Source organism: Mirounga leonina, unplaced genomic scaffold (assembly GCF_011800145.1).
Source record: "Mirounga leonina isolate KUSES-001 unplaced genomic scaffold, KU_Mleo_1.0 Mir_114, whole genome shotgun sequence".
Lineage (NCBI taxonomy): Eukaryota > Metazoa > Chordata > Mammalia > Carnivora > Phocidae > Mirounga > Mirounga leonina.
The window spans coordinates 40,374,852-40,391,541 of NW_023270265.1; the positions used below are offsets into that span (position 1 = coordinate 40,374,852).

Consider the following 16,690-nt stretch of genomic DNA (forward strand, 5'->3'; position numbering starts at 1 on the left):
TCACGTGTCCGCCTCGTCCGGTCGGGCGGGGTCACGTGTCCGCCTCGCCGTTTCCGCCGAGCACTAGCAGGTGAAGGGCAGAGTCAGTCACTCGTTTTCAGAATCTTAGCGGAATCCTGCTTCTTCGGTCAATCTTGTCTGCTACCGCATGGCCCTCGAGTTTTCTTCGAGCTGTTTTGTATTCTAACCTCAGTCCACGAACAACAAACAGATGGAAAACTGAAAATGTCTCTCAAAATAAGACCCTGGCATGTGGGTCAAAACAAGCCCACCTTTTCAGTTTTACAGCGGAAGCATCTTCACATTATCCCCAGTCTCCCTCCCCCTCGACTGTTTATATCGCTGCAGCTTTTCCAAGCGGCTGTGACACACTTCAGTTTTTTTTTTCCTTCTCCCAAGTAATAAGAGAACAATTTTACTCACCTTTCATTAAACTCTCTGAATAAAGTGAATCAGAATATTTCAAATCACATCTTCTTGGACTAAACCTTTCACAGAGTTCATTGCTAGCACAGCTACATTCACGCGCAGAAGGACTCCTGCACAAAACCGTAATCTGATTTTCAAATGTCATTCCCGTAACCCCACGCTTTGTCTTCCTTCAGCACCTTGGATACTTCTGCCTACCAACGTTCTACGTTTCCTTAACTACCTTCCTCCACAACCTACAGTGTGCACCCAGATTCAAAATCCTGAGACACGATGGAAATCTCGGGCAGACCAGCAGCCCGTCGTAAGCCGTTACAGCTCGGCCAACTGGTACCTCATCATTTCCCTGTAAACCAGCCCTGGGGCCACAGAATACCCAGCGACACGTCAGCAAAGGGAAGCCGGAACATGAGAAGCCCAGAGCTTATCTCTGACATGTGATTTGGTGAAAGGCTACAATGATGGATGTACAACATGGCAATGTTCCACAGCTAGTGGAAAAATCAACTCGCGTAATGAGATCACCGTCTAGCAGGTGAAGAGAAATACTAACCCCATGATACTGTTATTTGAGAAGGTATTTGGAGATGTAACCTGGATTCCTAAGGCTACTGAAACAGACAGAAATCCTGTACTTGAGCTGGACTTTCCATCACAAGTGACAGGTATCCCTAAATATAATTTCTTTCCCCTATAACAGCATTTTATAGTACAAAATCCTTTTGCAGAATTGTGCCATTGGATTTCAAAATCTACTTGGTTGGGCTCGTAGTATCACCCATTTTACAGATGGTGAAAGTGAAGCCCCAAGGAGGCTAAGGGGCTGGCTGCTCTCAGGTCATACAATGAGTGACTGACTGACATGGCCAAAATTTGAACCCAGATCTTTTAACACCTGTTGTAGTGAACCTGACACTATCCCATAGCTGGCCTCCCTTAATTCTAAGTGGTAAGTTCTTATTCAACTTCAAAACATATTTCGACATGTCATCTGTAAAGTTCTTTAAGAAATACAAATTTAAAACTAGGTCTCTGTGGATACTTACCTCCTGTGCAAATGACTCCGCCTTCTTTCGAAGGTCCTTCTCCAGTTCCAAGTTTACCTGCATTTCCTCATACTCTTCTACCGCTAGCATGGACACTTAGGAAGACAAGGAAAAGAAATGGACAAAGTGCCACACAGACAGTCAGGAATACGGATGAAAAACAGTGTTGAAAAGATTCTTTGTACCAGCATACAAGCACCCTCAGCCATTGCTGGTTGAAATATAAATGGACTGAACCTTTTTGGAGGGCAGCTCAGCAATGTGAATCAAAAATCTAAAGCCATTCATACCCTCTGACTCCACAATTCTGCTTTTAGGAATGTACTGATTCCCCCAAGAGAATAAATCATGAACACATCCAGCAATAAAGCTGCAAGAACACTCTCAGCATCGCTGCTGAAAACAGTGAAATGATCCAGATGGTCTCACATGGCAGACCCAGGAAAGTACGGTATATACAAGAAACATGATTCTGCTTTCGAAATGACACTGTAGAAGCATATTTATGGAACCAAAAGATATATTTTTTAAATGACTTCATTTCTGTTTTTTACAAGCTGCATAAAAACACATTGCCGAGGTACTTCACAGAAGAGGAAACGTATGAAAGGCCAGTGAATGTGCGGAAAGATACTCTTCTTCATTAGTAATCAGAGAAATGGAAAGTAAAAACACAGGCACCTTTTTAGACTCACCAAAGAGGGAACTGGCAAAAATCAAGAAGTAGAGTTACACCAAGTTTGGAGAGGATACAGAACAATGGAACAAACACACTGCTAACAGGAGTTGAAATCTACCCAAAAGATAATCTGGCATTGTACTGACGTTGAAGATAAACTTTTACATTTGGCATGTTATCTTAGGGCACATGTACCAGGAGACGCATATAAGAATTTTCATAACTGCAGGACTTGGAAGAGCAAAAAACTGGAAAAAACTCAAACAGCCACCGACACGATACTGGATCCATGAATTCTGGGATAGACATTGAATGACATACTACCCAGCGGTGAAAGTCAACATACCAGAGCAAAGCCCTTTAACAGGGATAGACCTCACAAACAAGAAATTGCACAGGGACATATGCAAGGTGACAGAATTAATATAAAGTTCAAAAACATACAAAATTAAGCAACATGCTATTTAGAGATATATACATACTTGGTAGAACTAGAAATAAAAGCAATGATAAAAATCCAAGGGAGGGGATACAAGTGGAGATTGATATTCAGGGGCTTGTAAGGTGTCAATGGGTAAAGAGGTATTTCTTTCGCTGATATTTTTTTAGCTTCCACAAATGTTATAAACACATTTAACAAACAATTTAATGTATATATATATGGTTTTCTTAAGGTTGGAAGAATATACATGATGTTAATAGTGCTTATCTTTGGGCTCTAAAGATTGAGATTTTTTTTTTTCCTTTTCCTATTTGAATCTATGTTTTCCACCAAAAAAGTATATTACCTGAATAAAAAGAAAATATATATATATACACACAAGCTGCATACAAAACACGTCGATGAGGCATTTCACAGAAAAGGAAACATGTGAAAGGTTATATATAAATGTTATTTTTAACCGTCCTCCATGTTTACAAAGAGAAACAGCCTTAGATCCATTCAGGCCCAGACTCAGAGCTCTGAATTAAAGAATTAGGACAGAAATCTTTAAAGGGAAGGTCCTGTCAAATAGTAGCAACACAAAATCTTTGCTACTTTTTGACATTCTGTGGCCTGTTTTCTTAAATAATGATATAGACAGGACCAAGGGAGTGATGACGCCATTAGAAATTAGACACAACACAGGTTGGTATCACACTGGTCTCTCCATCTGCTTCTACAGAGGCACTTTCAATCCTGAGCTGAGTCATATCAATAAAATCTTTAAAAAGGCGCTCTTAATGGCTGCTTTCACACAATGTTCCGCCAGGACACTTCAGTCCTAACTGACTAAGGACTGGTTTGCTGTGTAATGACATAGAATTTCAAGCTCTGTACTCTGTAAATCTACTGCCTTCTCAGAGGAAAGACGAATAGTCTTACTCCAGTAAAGCAATATAAGTGGTGGTTTGTGATGTGAATTATAGGTCCCTGAGAGCCAAATGATTTCAAACCTATTTAAAAAAGAAATTTCGCAAAGAAAACAAAGACGACTATGACTCTCTGAAGGCCCTGGGCAACATAATTGACTCTCTTTTCTAAGTCCAGAACACCATAATAAAAAGTGAGTTTTCACATGTCCTGGCCCTTTTGACTTGGATTCTGAAAGAAATTAGGTTGGTCCTCATCATGCATTTATTTATATGATCTCCCTCTTCCTAGAGAGAGGGCTCTCTGAAGGCAAGATCCACGTGATTAACCTTTGTAGAACCCTCTGTTTCTAGCACAGTACATCAAGACCGTTTCTATCTTCTTAAATGTGGAAGGAGCTGAGAAATGTCACAATCTACCGTATCTCCCACACTGAACTACGAGGTCCTTTATTTATTCAAAAATCTCAATTCATCACCCAAAGGTGGAGAACTACCACCAATGACAACAGGGAAGGCTTGAAGATTTCCTGCACTCTGGCATCACTCCCTTGTCCTGCACCAGGGAATGCAAAAACACAGCCCCCATGGGACGTGATGCTGTGTTTTACAACAAGGATTCCGTTTTCTCTAGAGGTAGCCTTTGGAGAAATTTCCTTCTCACCATGAGACCAGGTCTGCCTCTCATGACCAAGAGGATCATTTTCGTATGATTCGTATAAATGATCGTGAATCTCTCATCATGCTGGCTGCTAGACAGCTCAGAGCCAGAACTTGACTGCACACGGACAGGAATGCACAAGACCTGACAGCAAGCATGCAACCTTGTATAGCAATATTTAATTTTACTTTCGCTTTGCCCTATTTTCTATATTCTCTTAATTTAAAATTTTTTCATATCATGTTGTATGTATCTGTGTAGATATCCTCTCTTCTGGATTAAAAATAACCTACCAAATACACAAATACTGAGAGGAGAGCCAATATGGCCTTTGTCCCAGGATACATGTAGACAGAACAGTGTTTTGGTTTGAAATGGGTCGGAAGTTCCTCAAGTGAAAGCACTTTTAGAAGTCCCAAGACTCTGAGGTGAATGATAAAATAACCGGGAAGAGAGAGACTCGTGGTGAGAAATCAGGAAAACCAAGATAGGATATTCTTGCTATAAGACTCTTTAGGCACAGGTACGAAACAACACAAAATGTATGCAAACCAAATAAATTACATATGTATCTGAGAAAAAAGACTGGAGACACCTACCTCTATTGCATTTTTCTAAGACTCTTCTCTGTTCAAGAACTTCTGAGTTTAAAAGATCTTTTTCTTGTTTAACTTTATTTACCTAAAAAAATGTGAGATTGTGAGAGAAGAAAACACACAACACTGTAAAATATGACATAAGGTGATGTGTGATAAACTGCTGTTCAACAGTCAACATGAAGTTATAATTTAAAGCAGTAATTGGCTTTACTGTGTTGGGATTTTATTAAAGTTGTTCTTAAGGCCTCAAAGGTAGCTATTTAAGTTAGGATATACCGTTGATAGAGAACTTCTTTACAAATTCCAAATAGCACTAGTCCCTACCCATGTAAATGATATTTTTAAGGCAAAAATCCAACTAGAAAACACCCAGACAACAGACAAATCATATAGTCAGAGAACTCTGATGACATTTAAATTAAGGAAAAAATACATCAATTTTTTTAATAAAAAATACTTTAAACTTTGATGACTTCTGGCTTAAATAAAACACACATGAAAATCTTCCCAAAAAACTTACATTTCCGAGATAATTTTGACATCAATCAATTGGAAGAGACTATCATAGGACCATTTAAAAAAAGAATGCAAAGTTACATATATCAAAGTGGATAAATCTCAAATGCACTATGCTGAATTATAAAAAGCAGATACAGGGGTGCCTGGCTGGCTCAGTCAGTGGAGTATGATCTCAGGTCGTGAGTTCTAGCCCCACGTTGGGCATGGAGCCTACTTAAAATAAAAATTAAAAAAAAAATAAAAATAAAAGCAGGTACATTTACATCATTTAAAAACACTCAAAATACTATGTATTGTAGCAAAAAATATAAATACATGCATTGGAATGATAAAAGCCAAATTCAGAATAATGGTTGTGTAGGAAAATGGGGCAGGAAGTGAGGGGAATGCAGTTAGGGAGAGAGACACTGGGGTTTTCAGGACTATGTATTAAGCTAGGTGGTAGATATATGGGTGTTTTTTATACTTTCCACATGTCTGAAATAGTCATAATAAAAATAACTGAAAGGGCTTCTAAGAACACCTCTAAGTGGGAGGGGAACAGGATCATCAGTAAATAATCATAATGGAGGAAGAGAGTGCATCAAAATGTGTTTGTCTCTCTACAACGGTTACAGTCAAGAAACAAACTAAAGGGCGCCTGGGTGGCTCAGTTGGTTAAGCGACTGCCTTCGGCTCAGGTCATGATCCTGGAGTCCCTGAATCAAGTCCCGCATCGGGCTCCCTGCTCGGCAGGGAGTCTGCTTCTCCCTCTGACCCTTCCCCCTCTCATGTGCTCTCTCATTCTCTCCCTCTCTCAAAATAAATAAATAAATCTTAAAAAAAAAAAAAAAAAAAAAGAAACAAACAAACTAAGATAATGGTCCTGGAAAAGGACTCTGAATCCATCGGCATGCCAGAGAGCCTGTGAACTGGATGCTTTTAGGATAAACTCTATTTTTGGTTTCGGTTTGAATTCGTAACTGGTATACACTCTCCAACAGGAATGCCACTTCCAAAATAGCATCATCCTTCTTCCCACTCATCAGTATGTTCTGCCACGGTAAGTAAATGTGAGCAAGGCTGTAATTGGTGGACACCATCTCCCAACCTTTTTCGCATTCTGGCCCTTACAAAAACTGTCAGATAGGTATGCAAACTGAGGTAGCTGGGTAAGGCTGCCCACTGAAGGGACCGACGCCTCGATTCCTCAGCATTACTCGTAAGCCGCCTGAGGGATGGGTCTAGAAGCTTGGGCTGTAGAATCTGGGAACCACTGACACATGTTAAGTCACGATTGCAAAGGCAGTTCCTCAAAGCATCACGCACAGAAAGGCAATTATGTGCTCCTGTTCTTAAAGACTATTCAAAAGGAAAAATAAAAAGATTCTTAAACACCCACTTGAACCCATTCTGCCATCTATCACATACACTTATGTTGGAAGGATACAAGAGGACAGCCATTCCCAACCGAGCCAAACTGTCTGATAGAGAAGCCAAATACTTCTTCACCAGCAACAATAAAGCAGATGACGTAAACTGCAGATATCATTCTTACAAATCCGCCTCCCATAGTGAAATATGGGAAACAACGGGGACACTTCATTGCTATTTTGGTGCTCTACTTACTGAGCTAGGTATTGAGTATACAAATGTCCGTGATCTTATGTTCTACACCTTTTGTATATTTGAAACAGGGGGTAGAAGAGAAGATAAAAATTGGTACATGGTTCTCACGCCTGAAATCAACTTCCAACAGCAAGTTTTTAACGTAGCCAGTCTCCAAACACCCTGAAAACACCAGAAGTCTTGCCTTTCAGGCCTAAGATACATACTTCTTCAATTACTTCTACAAGTTTGCTCTTGAGATTTTCCAGTTCAATCGCTAATATCTTCTTCTCCTCCTGAACAGATACAATTTGATCTCGAAGTTCTGCATTTTTAAAGAAAAAATAAGGGGAGGGAAACAATATAAATAAACATTTCTTTAATCTAAATTCAATTAGCGAACTTATAGTACATCATTAGTTTCAGATGTAGTAACTTTTTTAAACTTATTTTTAAAAGAAGAAATCAATCTTGTCAAAAGAACTGAAAAATGCCAGTCCATGTGTAACTTACGGTCAAGATTATTTAACAGCTAAAACGAAAATAAAGAAGCAGAGAATGATGGAAATCTCACTTCTGTGCCCCTGTATACAGCCACAGTTATTAATAATTTTATATCATGCAATCTCACTGTGTTATTAAATATACCAGATCATGTTTTCTTTGCATGCTATCAAACCCATATTTTAGAAAACTACCTGGGATTTTAGAAGTAAAATTTTTTAAGATTTCAGCAAAACAAATTAAGGCATAGTACCAATTTCCTTTTTCTTTTAAAATGGCATGGATTCTTGTCACAATAAAATATAACAAACAAATGGGGCAGTTGATAATTTGCAGATTTTGCTTTGCAGAAAAAAATCCTGACCTGCTGCCAACTTATAGCCCTCAAACATTATTCGAATGGACTCAAAATATAACCTATTTGAAAAAGGTTAATTCTAGTAATTTTCTCTCCCGAGTTGTTGTTTTGTTTCTTAATTTATTTCGTATTTCTTATTACCGGAATTTAATGAAAACTGTATTACCAAAATGAAAATATTAGCAACCGTTAAGTGCAAAAGCTTCTGGTGATAGATGAAAGTTACTTCCACCACTCAAACAGTAAAAAAAAAAAAAAAATATACACCGAGGGGTGACTGGGTGGCTTAGTCGGTGGACTGTCTGACTCTTGATTTCGCCTGGAGATCAGGTCATGATCTCAGGGTCCTGGGATTGCACCAAGTCAGGCTCCACACACAGCTGGGAGTCTGCTTGAGGAGTCTCCCTCTCCCTACCCTCTGCCTCTGCTCATTTTCTCTACATCTCTCTCTCTCTCAAATAAATAAATAAATCTTTTAAAAAATATATATACACAGATTAGCACAGAATCCTAAAATTGATAACCAAGGTCTCCTATTTTGCTACTCAGGTTTTAACTGCATTTTTTTTTTAAGATTTAATTTAATTATTTGACACAGAGGGAGAGAGAGCAAGCACAAGCCGGGTGAGCGGCAGGCAGAAGGAGAGGGAGAAGCAGGCTCCCTGCCAAGCAAGGAGCCTGATGCGGAGCTCGATCCCAGGACTCTGGAATCATGACCTGAGCTGAAGGCAGACGCTTAACCGACTGAGCCACCCAGGCACCCCAGGTTTTAACTGCTTTTAATTAAAAACCTTCTCTGGAGTTACTTATAAATTGAATCAAGCTTTTATAGGAACCCAGACTGGAAGAGTTCTCAGACACTTATTTCAAAATCTCTTTCTCCACTGGCTGGCTAATCCTGAAGGAGGAACAAGAGACAATACCATCTGAGACCTAAGAGGAGAGGAGAATCATGAACAAAAGAAAATCCTGTAAACTTCTTCTCCCTCCCCACTGACACAAATATTATTTTGTCTTAGGTCAAGGGGGTGGAGAGTCAGGGAACGATGGCTTTCGTTATACTTCCTTCTCTCTCCTTCCAATTGCAGTTTTATCCAAACCAACAGGCTAGCGAGTGTTGCTTTTGGCATGTGCCTAATGCCAAAATGCCCTAAAAGTTATTGAGCCCCAGACTGCTTTCCTCCATCTTTAACATAAACAATGTGTACATACAATCACGTGTATATATAATCATGAATAAAATTAAAGTGTATTTAATAGAGGTACCGTGTGATATTCCACTTCCCACTGACCCACACAGTGAGGTCTAACAGCGTTGAAGTTGAACGCCGCATACTGCTTACAGCTCAGTGCCTGAATCAGATGAGAAGTCCTTTGAGGGCACAGACTTAAGCAATCTGGAGAGGAATCCTCCCCAAAGATTCCAAAAAAGAACCAGACAAACGAGAGGCATTGGCTAAATATATTTTTATACATTCTTTCTTTTGCTTAACAAAAATATCTCAATGCATAGTCCGTATTTTTAAGAATTTTTACACACTGGTTGTTTCCATCAAGACAATGCTTTCAAAAGTGCCAAATCCCAAATGAGAAAGCAATTCATAATGCACCAACGTTACGTCCTATCGTGGTTCTCAACCAGGCTACTCCCTGGGACATTTAAATCCGAAATTTTTTTTTTTTTTTTTTAAATCCGAAATTTTTTGAAGCTGGACCCAAGTTCTAAAGTTCTCAGGTGATTCCAATGGGCAACAAGGGCTGAGAAACATTATCCAAAATATGCTCAGTGACGAAGCCAAGAGTCCCACCTTTGATCTGCTTCTGACACTGCACAGAAACACAGGTCTCTGCGGAGCCTTCTGGGTCGGTGCTAACATCTTCGTCATCGATGTTGATCTCCTCGGTGATTACATCTGGTCCCAGTTTGGCCATGTACAACATGCTGATTCTTTTCAATGTTTTATTTTCTTTATTTAGCTAAGGCAAAATATAAAAACAGTTATTTTAACAGCAGTCAAATGAGTGTCTTGGATTTTTAAACAATAGACAGATTAAGTGTACTTCTGTCTTACATATTCATCAACACCCACAGCATGAACTAACAATTAGAAGATTCATGAAGTAAGGTTTTATTTATACTTTTTAGCATTAAACTTATTAAAGTAAGACCTGATGCCTGGATTACAGCCAGCAGCATGGGAAAATGCTAGTTATAACTGATAACAAAGGAAGAATTAAGATAAGACACCAATACAGATTAAATCAAATTTCAACTTATTCCATCCTTAATAGTCTTAATTAAGATTTTATTTTAAGAAAATGTTTTCTTTGCTGCTGTGCACACCCTTTAAATGTTTGCTAGCCCAGGGGCGCCTGGGTGGCTCAGTTGTTGAGTGTCTGCCTTTGGCTCAGGTCATGATCCCAGGGTCCTGAGATCGAGCCCCGCATCAGGCTCCCTGCTCCGTGGGAAGCCTGCTTCTCCCTCTCCCTCTGCCTGCCACTCTGCCTACTTATGCTCTCTCTCTCTGTCAAATAAATAAATAAAATCTTAAAAAAAAAAAAAAGCAACTTTTTTTCCTTTACTAAGGGCCAATGGCCAGCAAGACAAGTTCTGAATTACATAACTGACACTGGAAATAAATAGAAACAGAAACCTAATTCATTGGAAAGCTAACTACCTTCTCTACTATAAACCTTACATCAGAGTAAGACATGCTGGTAACTTGTCCGACTTTGGTCCTTCATTTGTGATCATAAGTAGGACCCTTTAGGGTTTCCCTCAGGGAAAAGCCCAGGCCATTTCAAACTGGGAGATCTGATTCTCACCCCAATAACACCGAATCTAACTATATCTCAAGTAGCCCAATCTGGAGCACAAGTGGTTTCCCTGACCTCTCTGCGGAATCAGGAAGATTCTATTAGAAATGGCTATAAACCCTTCCTCAGATTCCCCCTGGGAAGCCTATAAGCTCTACTCAGGGAATCCAACACAGCCCCTTTCTTCCCTGTCTCCAGCGCACAGCTCCAGCTTCTAGCTCCCCACGGACCGTTAGAGGATCAGGGATAAGAGATGAGCCCATGATCTCCAAGCCCCTCTCCCTTAAGACGAAACATTCATGTAAAGCCTGTTGTGGGTTCTTGGCACCATGTATGCTACAGTGGGGCACCAGAGGCTCAAGGATCCTGGCTGATAAGATGCCATCTTTTCTGAATGGCAGGAGAAAATCACAACTGAAGGAAAAAGTGAAAACACTCAAGCCTTCATTTGTAATTCTGTTTCCTAATACTTAAACTAATGGTTTCCAGCTTAGCACATTAGAATCTGTAGAGTGCTTTTAAAAAATCCCAGTGCACAGGCTCTCACCAGACCCAAATCTCTGGCAGTGGAACCCAGCAGAGTACTCTCTCCAAGGTCCCAGGTGATTCTAATGCACATCAATATGAAGAATCTTTGATATAGAGAAAGGCAGTGTTTCCATACCCATTTCTATAAAGTCAGAGTTAAGAATCCTGCTCTATAATCCAACATCTCTGCCTCTAGAATAATCTCATCTTTCAGAGTGGTAGTCTCTTCATCAGCGAACTAAGGATAAAAATAGCCTCTGCCCCATAACATGAGGATTGAGTGAGATATTACACAGAAAGTATTTAACATTAGTGACGGACATGCAGGAAAAATTCAGTATCCACTCCTAATAGTAACAAAAGAGGTTCAGGTTGTGCGTTTGGGAATACTTTATCAGCTAGTTTTCTTCCATCAAGATACACATCCATGCAACTTTTTCTTCCTCCAGGATATTCACAAAAGCACAAAAATACTAATTTTTGCCATCTGGTGCTTAATAGGCTCATCCCTGGGCCACTGTCACAATAATACTTAATAACTTGTTCATTAACAGTTCTAACCTCAAAAGAGTTTAATGCCTCTTTCTATCAAGCCAGGCACCAAAATCCACCAGCACTATCTGGCTATAATACACCTACTCTCATTAACAAAGTTACTAACTCAAGAAAAAAGCTACACATGGAGTGCCCGCCAGGCGGTAGAGTATGCAACTCTTGATCTCAGGGTCATGAGTTCAAGCCCCACATTGGGTGAGGAGCCTACTCTTCAAGAAAAAAAAAAGCCACACAGAAGAAATTCCTCTGAAACATCATTCTCACATTTTGAAGGAAGAAACATAAGATTTATGTACATAAAGATCTCATAACCATACTAACTGGGTATTTTTAAAAACTCTGAATTCACAAATTTTGGCTAAGCAATTTCATTGAAGTTATTATTCATCAAGTTATATATGTTAATGGCATGCTAACTGTTTTTTGGAACCATTCTAAGTCACAAAGCAAAAATAAATCTTTTATAACCCTACAGTAACAGAATCTTCTACTACATTCAAATTTAAACAGTTTTTATATTGGGTGCAGCTTAATGAATATTTAAAGATACAAAATAAGCAAGTTAAACAGATCTGAACCATATGGTTTAAATAACTGGTCTACATTTATCAGTTTAACCTACACATTTTAGCAAAGAAGCCACCCTTGCTCTTAAGAAAATTATGCAAATTGCATCTTAAGAATTAAACCTTCCATTTGTCATTAATCTGAGAGCAAAGATTTAGAAAAATAAGAATAAATTTATAGAAACTTTGCTGCTTTAAAAATGGAGTCTACTGGGCGCCTGGGTGGCTCAGTTGGTTGGGCGACTGCCTTCGGCTCAGGTCATGATCCTGGAGTCCCGGGATCGAGTCCCGCATTGGGCTCCCTGCTCGGCAGGGAGTCTGCTTCTCCCTCCGACCCTCCTGTCTCTCATTCTCTCTCTCTCAAATAAATAAATAAAATCTTTAAAAAAAAAAAAAAAGGAGTCTACTTTCAAAAATGACAATTGGGATACCTAAATCAGGTTGTGCTACTTTATTGATCATGCATATAATGGAGCTTCCAAACTTTGCATTCAAAGCTGTAGTATCTTCCAAGTCCAATGAGCACAACTATAGGCTTTCTGACCTGTTTTTATTCCAAGTCCCACGAGGTCACATTGTATCCTCAAAAATCAACCATACGGCCATTTTCGAAAGACTTCATGAACAGAAGACAAACCGTGTAAGTGAAGGATCCTATTGTCAAGACTAAATTATAAAACTGACCTTTGAGATTAGTAACACAGTGGTTCATAACCAGGGATGAAGACAACAGTCCCCTGGCAGCTTTCTCAGCACACAGCCGGCCTGGGCCGCACTCCCAGTGTCAGTGGGTCTAGGATATTCTTAAGTAATCAATGCTGGTCCACCCTGACACTTAGGACAAGGCAACTGTAGCTCAGAGAGGTGCATTCTCTTGCTCCAAGTCACCTGTTAGCTAAAAAAAGGAAGGGGCGGGGATGAAATCTTTTTTTTAAAGGGGACTGTACAGACCCATGAGTGGAGTGCATCATGGAAAAAGGAAAAGTCTGTCCCATTCTCCCTGCGGTCCTAACGCTAGTCCATCCTGACCTTTGAGTTGAGACTACAGCAGTCCGGAGACCAGAACTAATAACTTGCCCAAAGTCACATATACCCAAAATGACATCACTGGGAATAAAACCTGTATATACTGCCTCCCAAACTGTTGCTTTCCATTAACTCTGCCAGCCCTGCAAGGTAATCCGTGTTCTCATTTTGCATGTACTATTGGCAACAAGGATACTTATCGATAGCAAGAGAAAATACAAGGACTGGACTTAGCCACTGCAAGAGTCAGAGCAGCTAGTATGCTCCAAAGATATCTTTTTCTACCTGTTGCAAAAGAAAGAATAAAGGATACGAAAAGAGAATTCACCCAGTTCTGTGAACCAGTGAACACTTAATGAAGGGTAGCGCAGAAGAAATGATGGGAAAGCACCCACGCAATCACTGTTTTTAAAGCAATGGTCTGTATTGCTGTGTATTCTTCAAATGAATAACAGGAGTTGCATGCACACGTTTATATTCTTAGGTTCTGACTGCATTATCTTATGAATTCTAATGTAGTGTCATTACACAAACAATTAAGCAAATACCTCTAGCAAGCACACTGCTAATGCATCCAAATTAAATAGAGAGAGATATAGACAGATTGGCTGATTGATTTGCAGACTTTCAGTCACATCCAAAGACATACTTTGGAGGGAGGTGATGGGGAAGAGAGAAAGACACACAACCGGCATTACTAATGATATTTGGTTAAAAATTGCTGTAATCCATTTTCTGATGAAGTGGTTCAGGTGCATTTTACCCAACCCAAAATACGTAAGACAGAGATTCTTTAATAACAATGTACTTCTGATGAGACAGAATATAGAAAATTACACTCTTGGTAAATTCATCAGCGAGAAGCAATCAGTGAAGCACTGGAGGTCACCTTCAGCATGCCCTCACTCTGCTTTCACAAATAATCACCTGAAATGTACGGCTGGAGGCTGACTTTTTCATCTAAATCAAACATGAAACACTCACTGCACCCCTTCATGTTACACCAGGTTTGTTTTAAACTGTTCACCCAATGCACAGACACTTAGAAAGTCCAGCTGAACAAACGACTCTGGGGCCATTTTTCAGAGGCAAAAAGCACCGATGTTGAAATGCACACATACAAATGCCCCCTTTACAATGGAAAGAACCTAGGCATTAAGATATTTACAAAATCCTATTCTAGGACTCCGAGAATTTACAACACTTTAGACACTTTCCCTCCTCATCAGAGCAGAGGCAATGGATTAGAAAAGCAAAAGCAGATAGGAGGCCACTCTTCACAAAAGCAAGTTGAAATTTTTTTAAAAAGCGCAGGTAGAGTTCCCTTATTTGAAGAGTCTCACCTTTGTCGCCAGAGCTTCGGCACTCTCTCGACAAGTCTTCTCTATTTCAAGATGGTTCTGCATAAAATTGACTTCCTCTATAACCATGTGAGAAACTAGGAATGAGGGGAAAAAAGTCTCAGCATTCAGAGATTAGTCAGCGATTCCAGAAGCCCACACATTGTGTCCCATGACTCAGAATACTTCACTTCTTTAGCTCGCCAGACCTTTAGCTAGCATGGAGGGGGGAAAAAAAAAAAGTCGTGGAAGATGCTGCCCTGATTGAGTCTTAGCCAATATGTGGACGTGGAGGGGGAGAAAAAAGAATAAAGTGAAGAGCCTTCACTGCCAATGCACACATTTTTCAGAAAGCTAGTTAGGATGCTTTTAAGTGTCGCTTTTCTATGCAGCTGTTCACGGAGACAGACACGTCCACTAACTTAGACGGAAGAATCTCTCCTAAATAAAAAGTGGCAAACGTGAGTTCCTTTTCTTAGCGGGACAGAACACATGGATCTAATAAGGAAAATGAGTGAGTGAGAAATTTTTAAAATTAAATCTCAACTCGATCTCCTTAACCGGAATAACAATGTGGCAGTTTAGCTCAGGTCAGTATACAACAGCCTTCCTTATGAGTGCTAAAGTAGTTACTGTGATTTAATAAACTCCAGGGCAGAAAAGTATAGCAACGAGAGTTATGGACTCTATGACAATGAAAGCGGATGCTTCTTGCATCACAGACTGTCAGGAAGATTGGAAGAAAAATACAATTTTCCTGGACACTTTACCAATGCTTGAAAAATAGTAATTTTCAGGTTCTTTTAGTAGCTGGTTTATACAAATTGAGATTCAAAGGTACAAAGTAATTTAGAACCTGAATTATACTTCGAAGATCAAGGGAGAGCCAAGTGCCAATTCCTTTCACCCACATTTCTAGTTAAAGGAAAATGCTCGGAATCTTAAACTTCACTATAGACGTGTATGCTTATTGACATTTGTTTGGCTTAAAAAAGAAAAATGAAGTACACCCAAGTGTGAAACCCCACAAAGTTAGGCAAAAAGCACTGGGCTCACGTAACACAAAGAGAGATTACTTTTGCTTCATTTAAGCTTAATTAACCTGCAATTATGATTAAACTCGGGGGAAAGAAATTTCCCTCCAAATTAAATACAAAAACGTATTACTTCCTAAGTCTGTCCAAAGTTCTTATTATGTTAATATTCAAATTCATAAAGCAGCACTCAATGGCCAGAAACATCTCTAACCTTGACATTTTTTCAGGGGTAATAATAATCTGCAGCAAATGCAGGCCAACCAAAAACCACTTAACTAATTAGTAGTTGCAGTCACCGAGAAAAACATGAATCAACACTGTTATTACAAGTGGCACATTTGAGTGGCATCTAATTATGACTTGATGAGCACGATACTTGCATTATCAACATTACTACTGCATCCCATCAGGGCCTAAAAGCTGCTGATGGCATTGACTTCGAGAAACTCCCACTCAATGGTACAGCAGCACCCAATAATCGGCTTGGCAGGGGCCCCCCTCACTAAATGACACGTTAAGCGTAATTACTGGTAGACATGGTAAATAAACAGGATTGGAAGTGAAAATTGTACCAAGTGCATAAGACACAATCTGACACATTGGAAGTGGCAGCCTTAATTGAGAGTTTCTTTGACTGCTCAAGATCATTTCAACTGCATTTCTCCGAGGACAGTGATTATAACTGTGGAGACAGACGGCATAATGGTATCAGCAACGCTGACAGAGCTGTGAATTAAATTGTATCTGCTGTTGTGTGAGCCTTGATGAGAGGTACAGATGCCTTAGTGGTCTTATCATTATAACACAATGGTCATGTTGTCATCAACCTTTCTGGCTCCAATTGAAAAGAAATGATTGTGTGTGGAGGCTCTGCCCACCCCCCCTCCACGCCACCCCCCTCTCCTCTTCTATCTCTTGTTCTGAATAGAACCAATTTTCAGAGAGCTATGAAATCACGCAATAGGTCCTAAAATGCAGCTGCTTGGCATACAAACGGGTCCCCATTAAACTGGAATCACACACAATATGTGTTTATGCCAGAAGAACAAATAGAAGCTGAACACAGGCCAAGTTTATTCACACACA

The 16,690-nt window shown here is 39.7% G+C and overlaps 1 protein-coding gene across 2 annotated transcripts in view; it reads right to left on the reverse strand.

Annotated features, from left to right (window-relative positions):
- SHTN1 (shootin 1) overlaps nt 1-16,690 on the reverse strand; it is a 94,757-nt gene that overhangs the window by 49,172 nt on the left and 28,895 nt on the right. The window contains exons 4-8 of one of the 2 annotated variants that reach the window (XM_035029889.1): nt 14,571-14,665; nt 9,544-9,712; nt 7,101-7,198; nt 4,768-4,849; nt 1,476-1,570 (exon numbers count right to left, since the gene is read on the reverse strand). In XM_035029889.1, coding sequence (XP_034885780.1) covers nt 1,476-1,570; nt 4,768-4,849; nt 7,101-7,198; nt 9,544-9,712; nt 14,571-14,665 — 539 coding nt within the window. The remainder of the gene's footprint in view (nt 1-1,475; nt 1,571-4,767; nt 4,850-7,100; nt 7,199-9,543; nt 9,713-14,570; nt 14,666-16,690) is intronic. The other variant, XM_035029896.1, reaches the window with a different exon arrangement.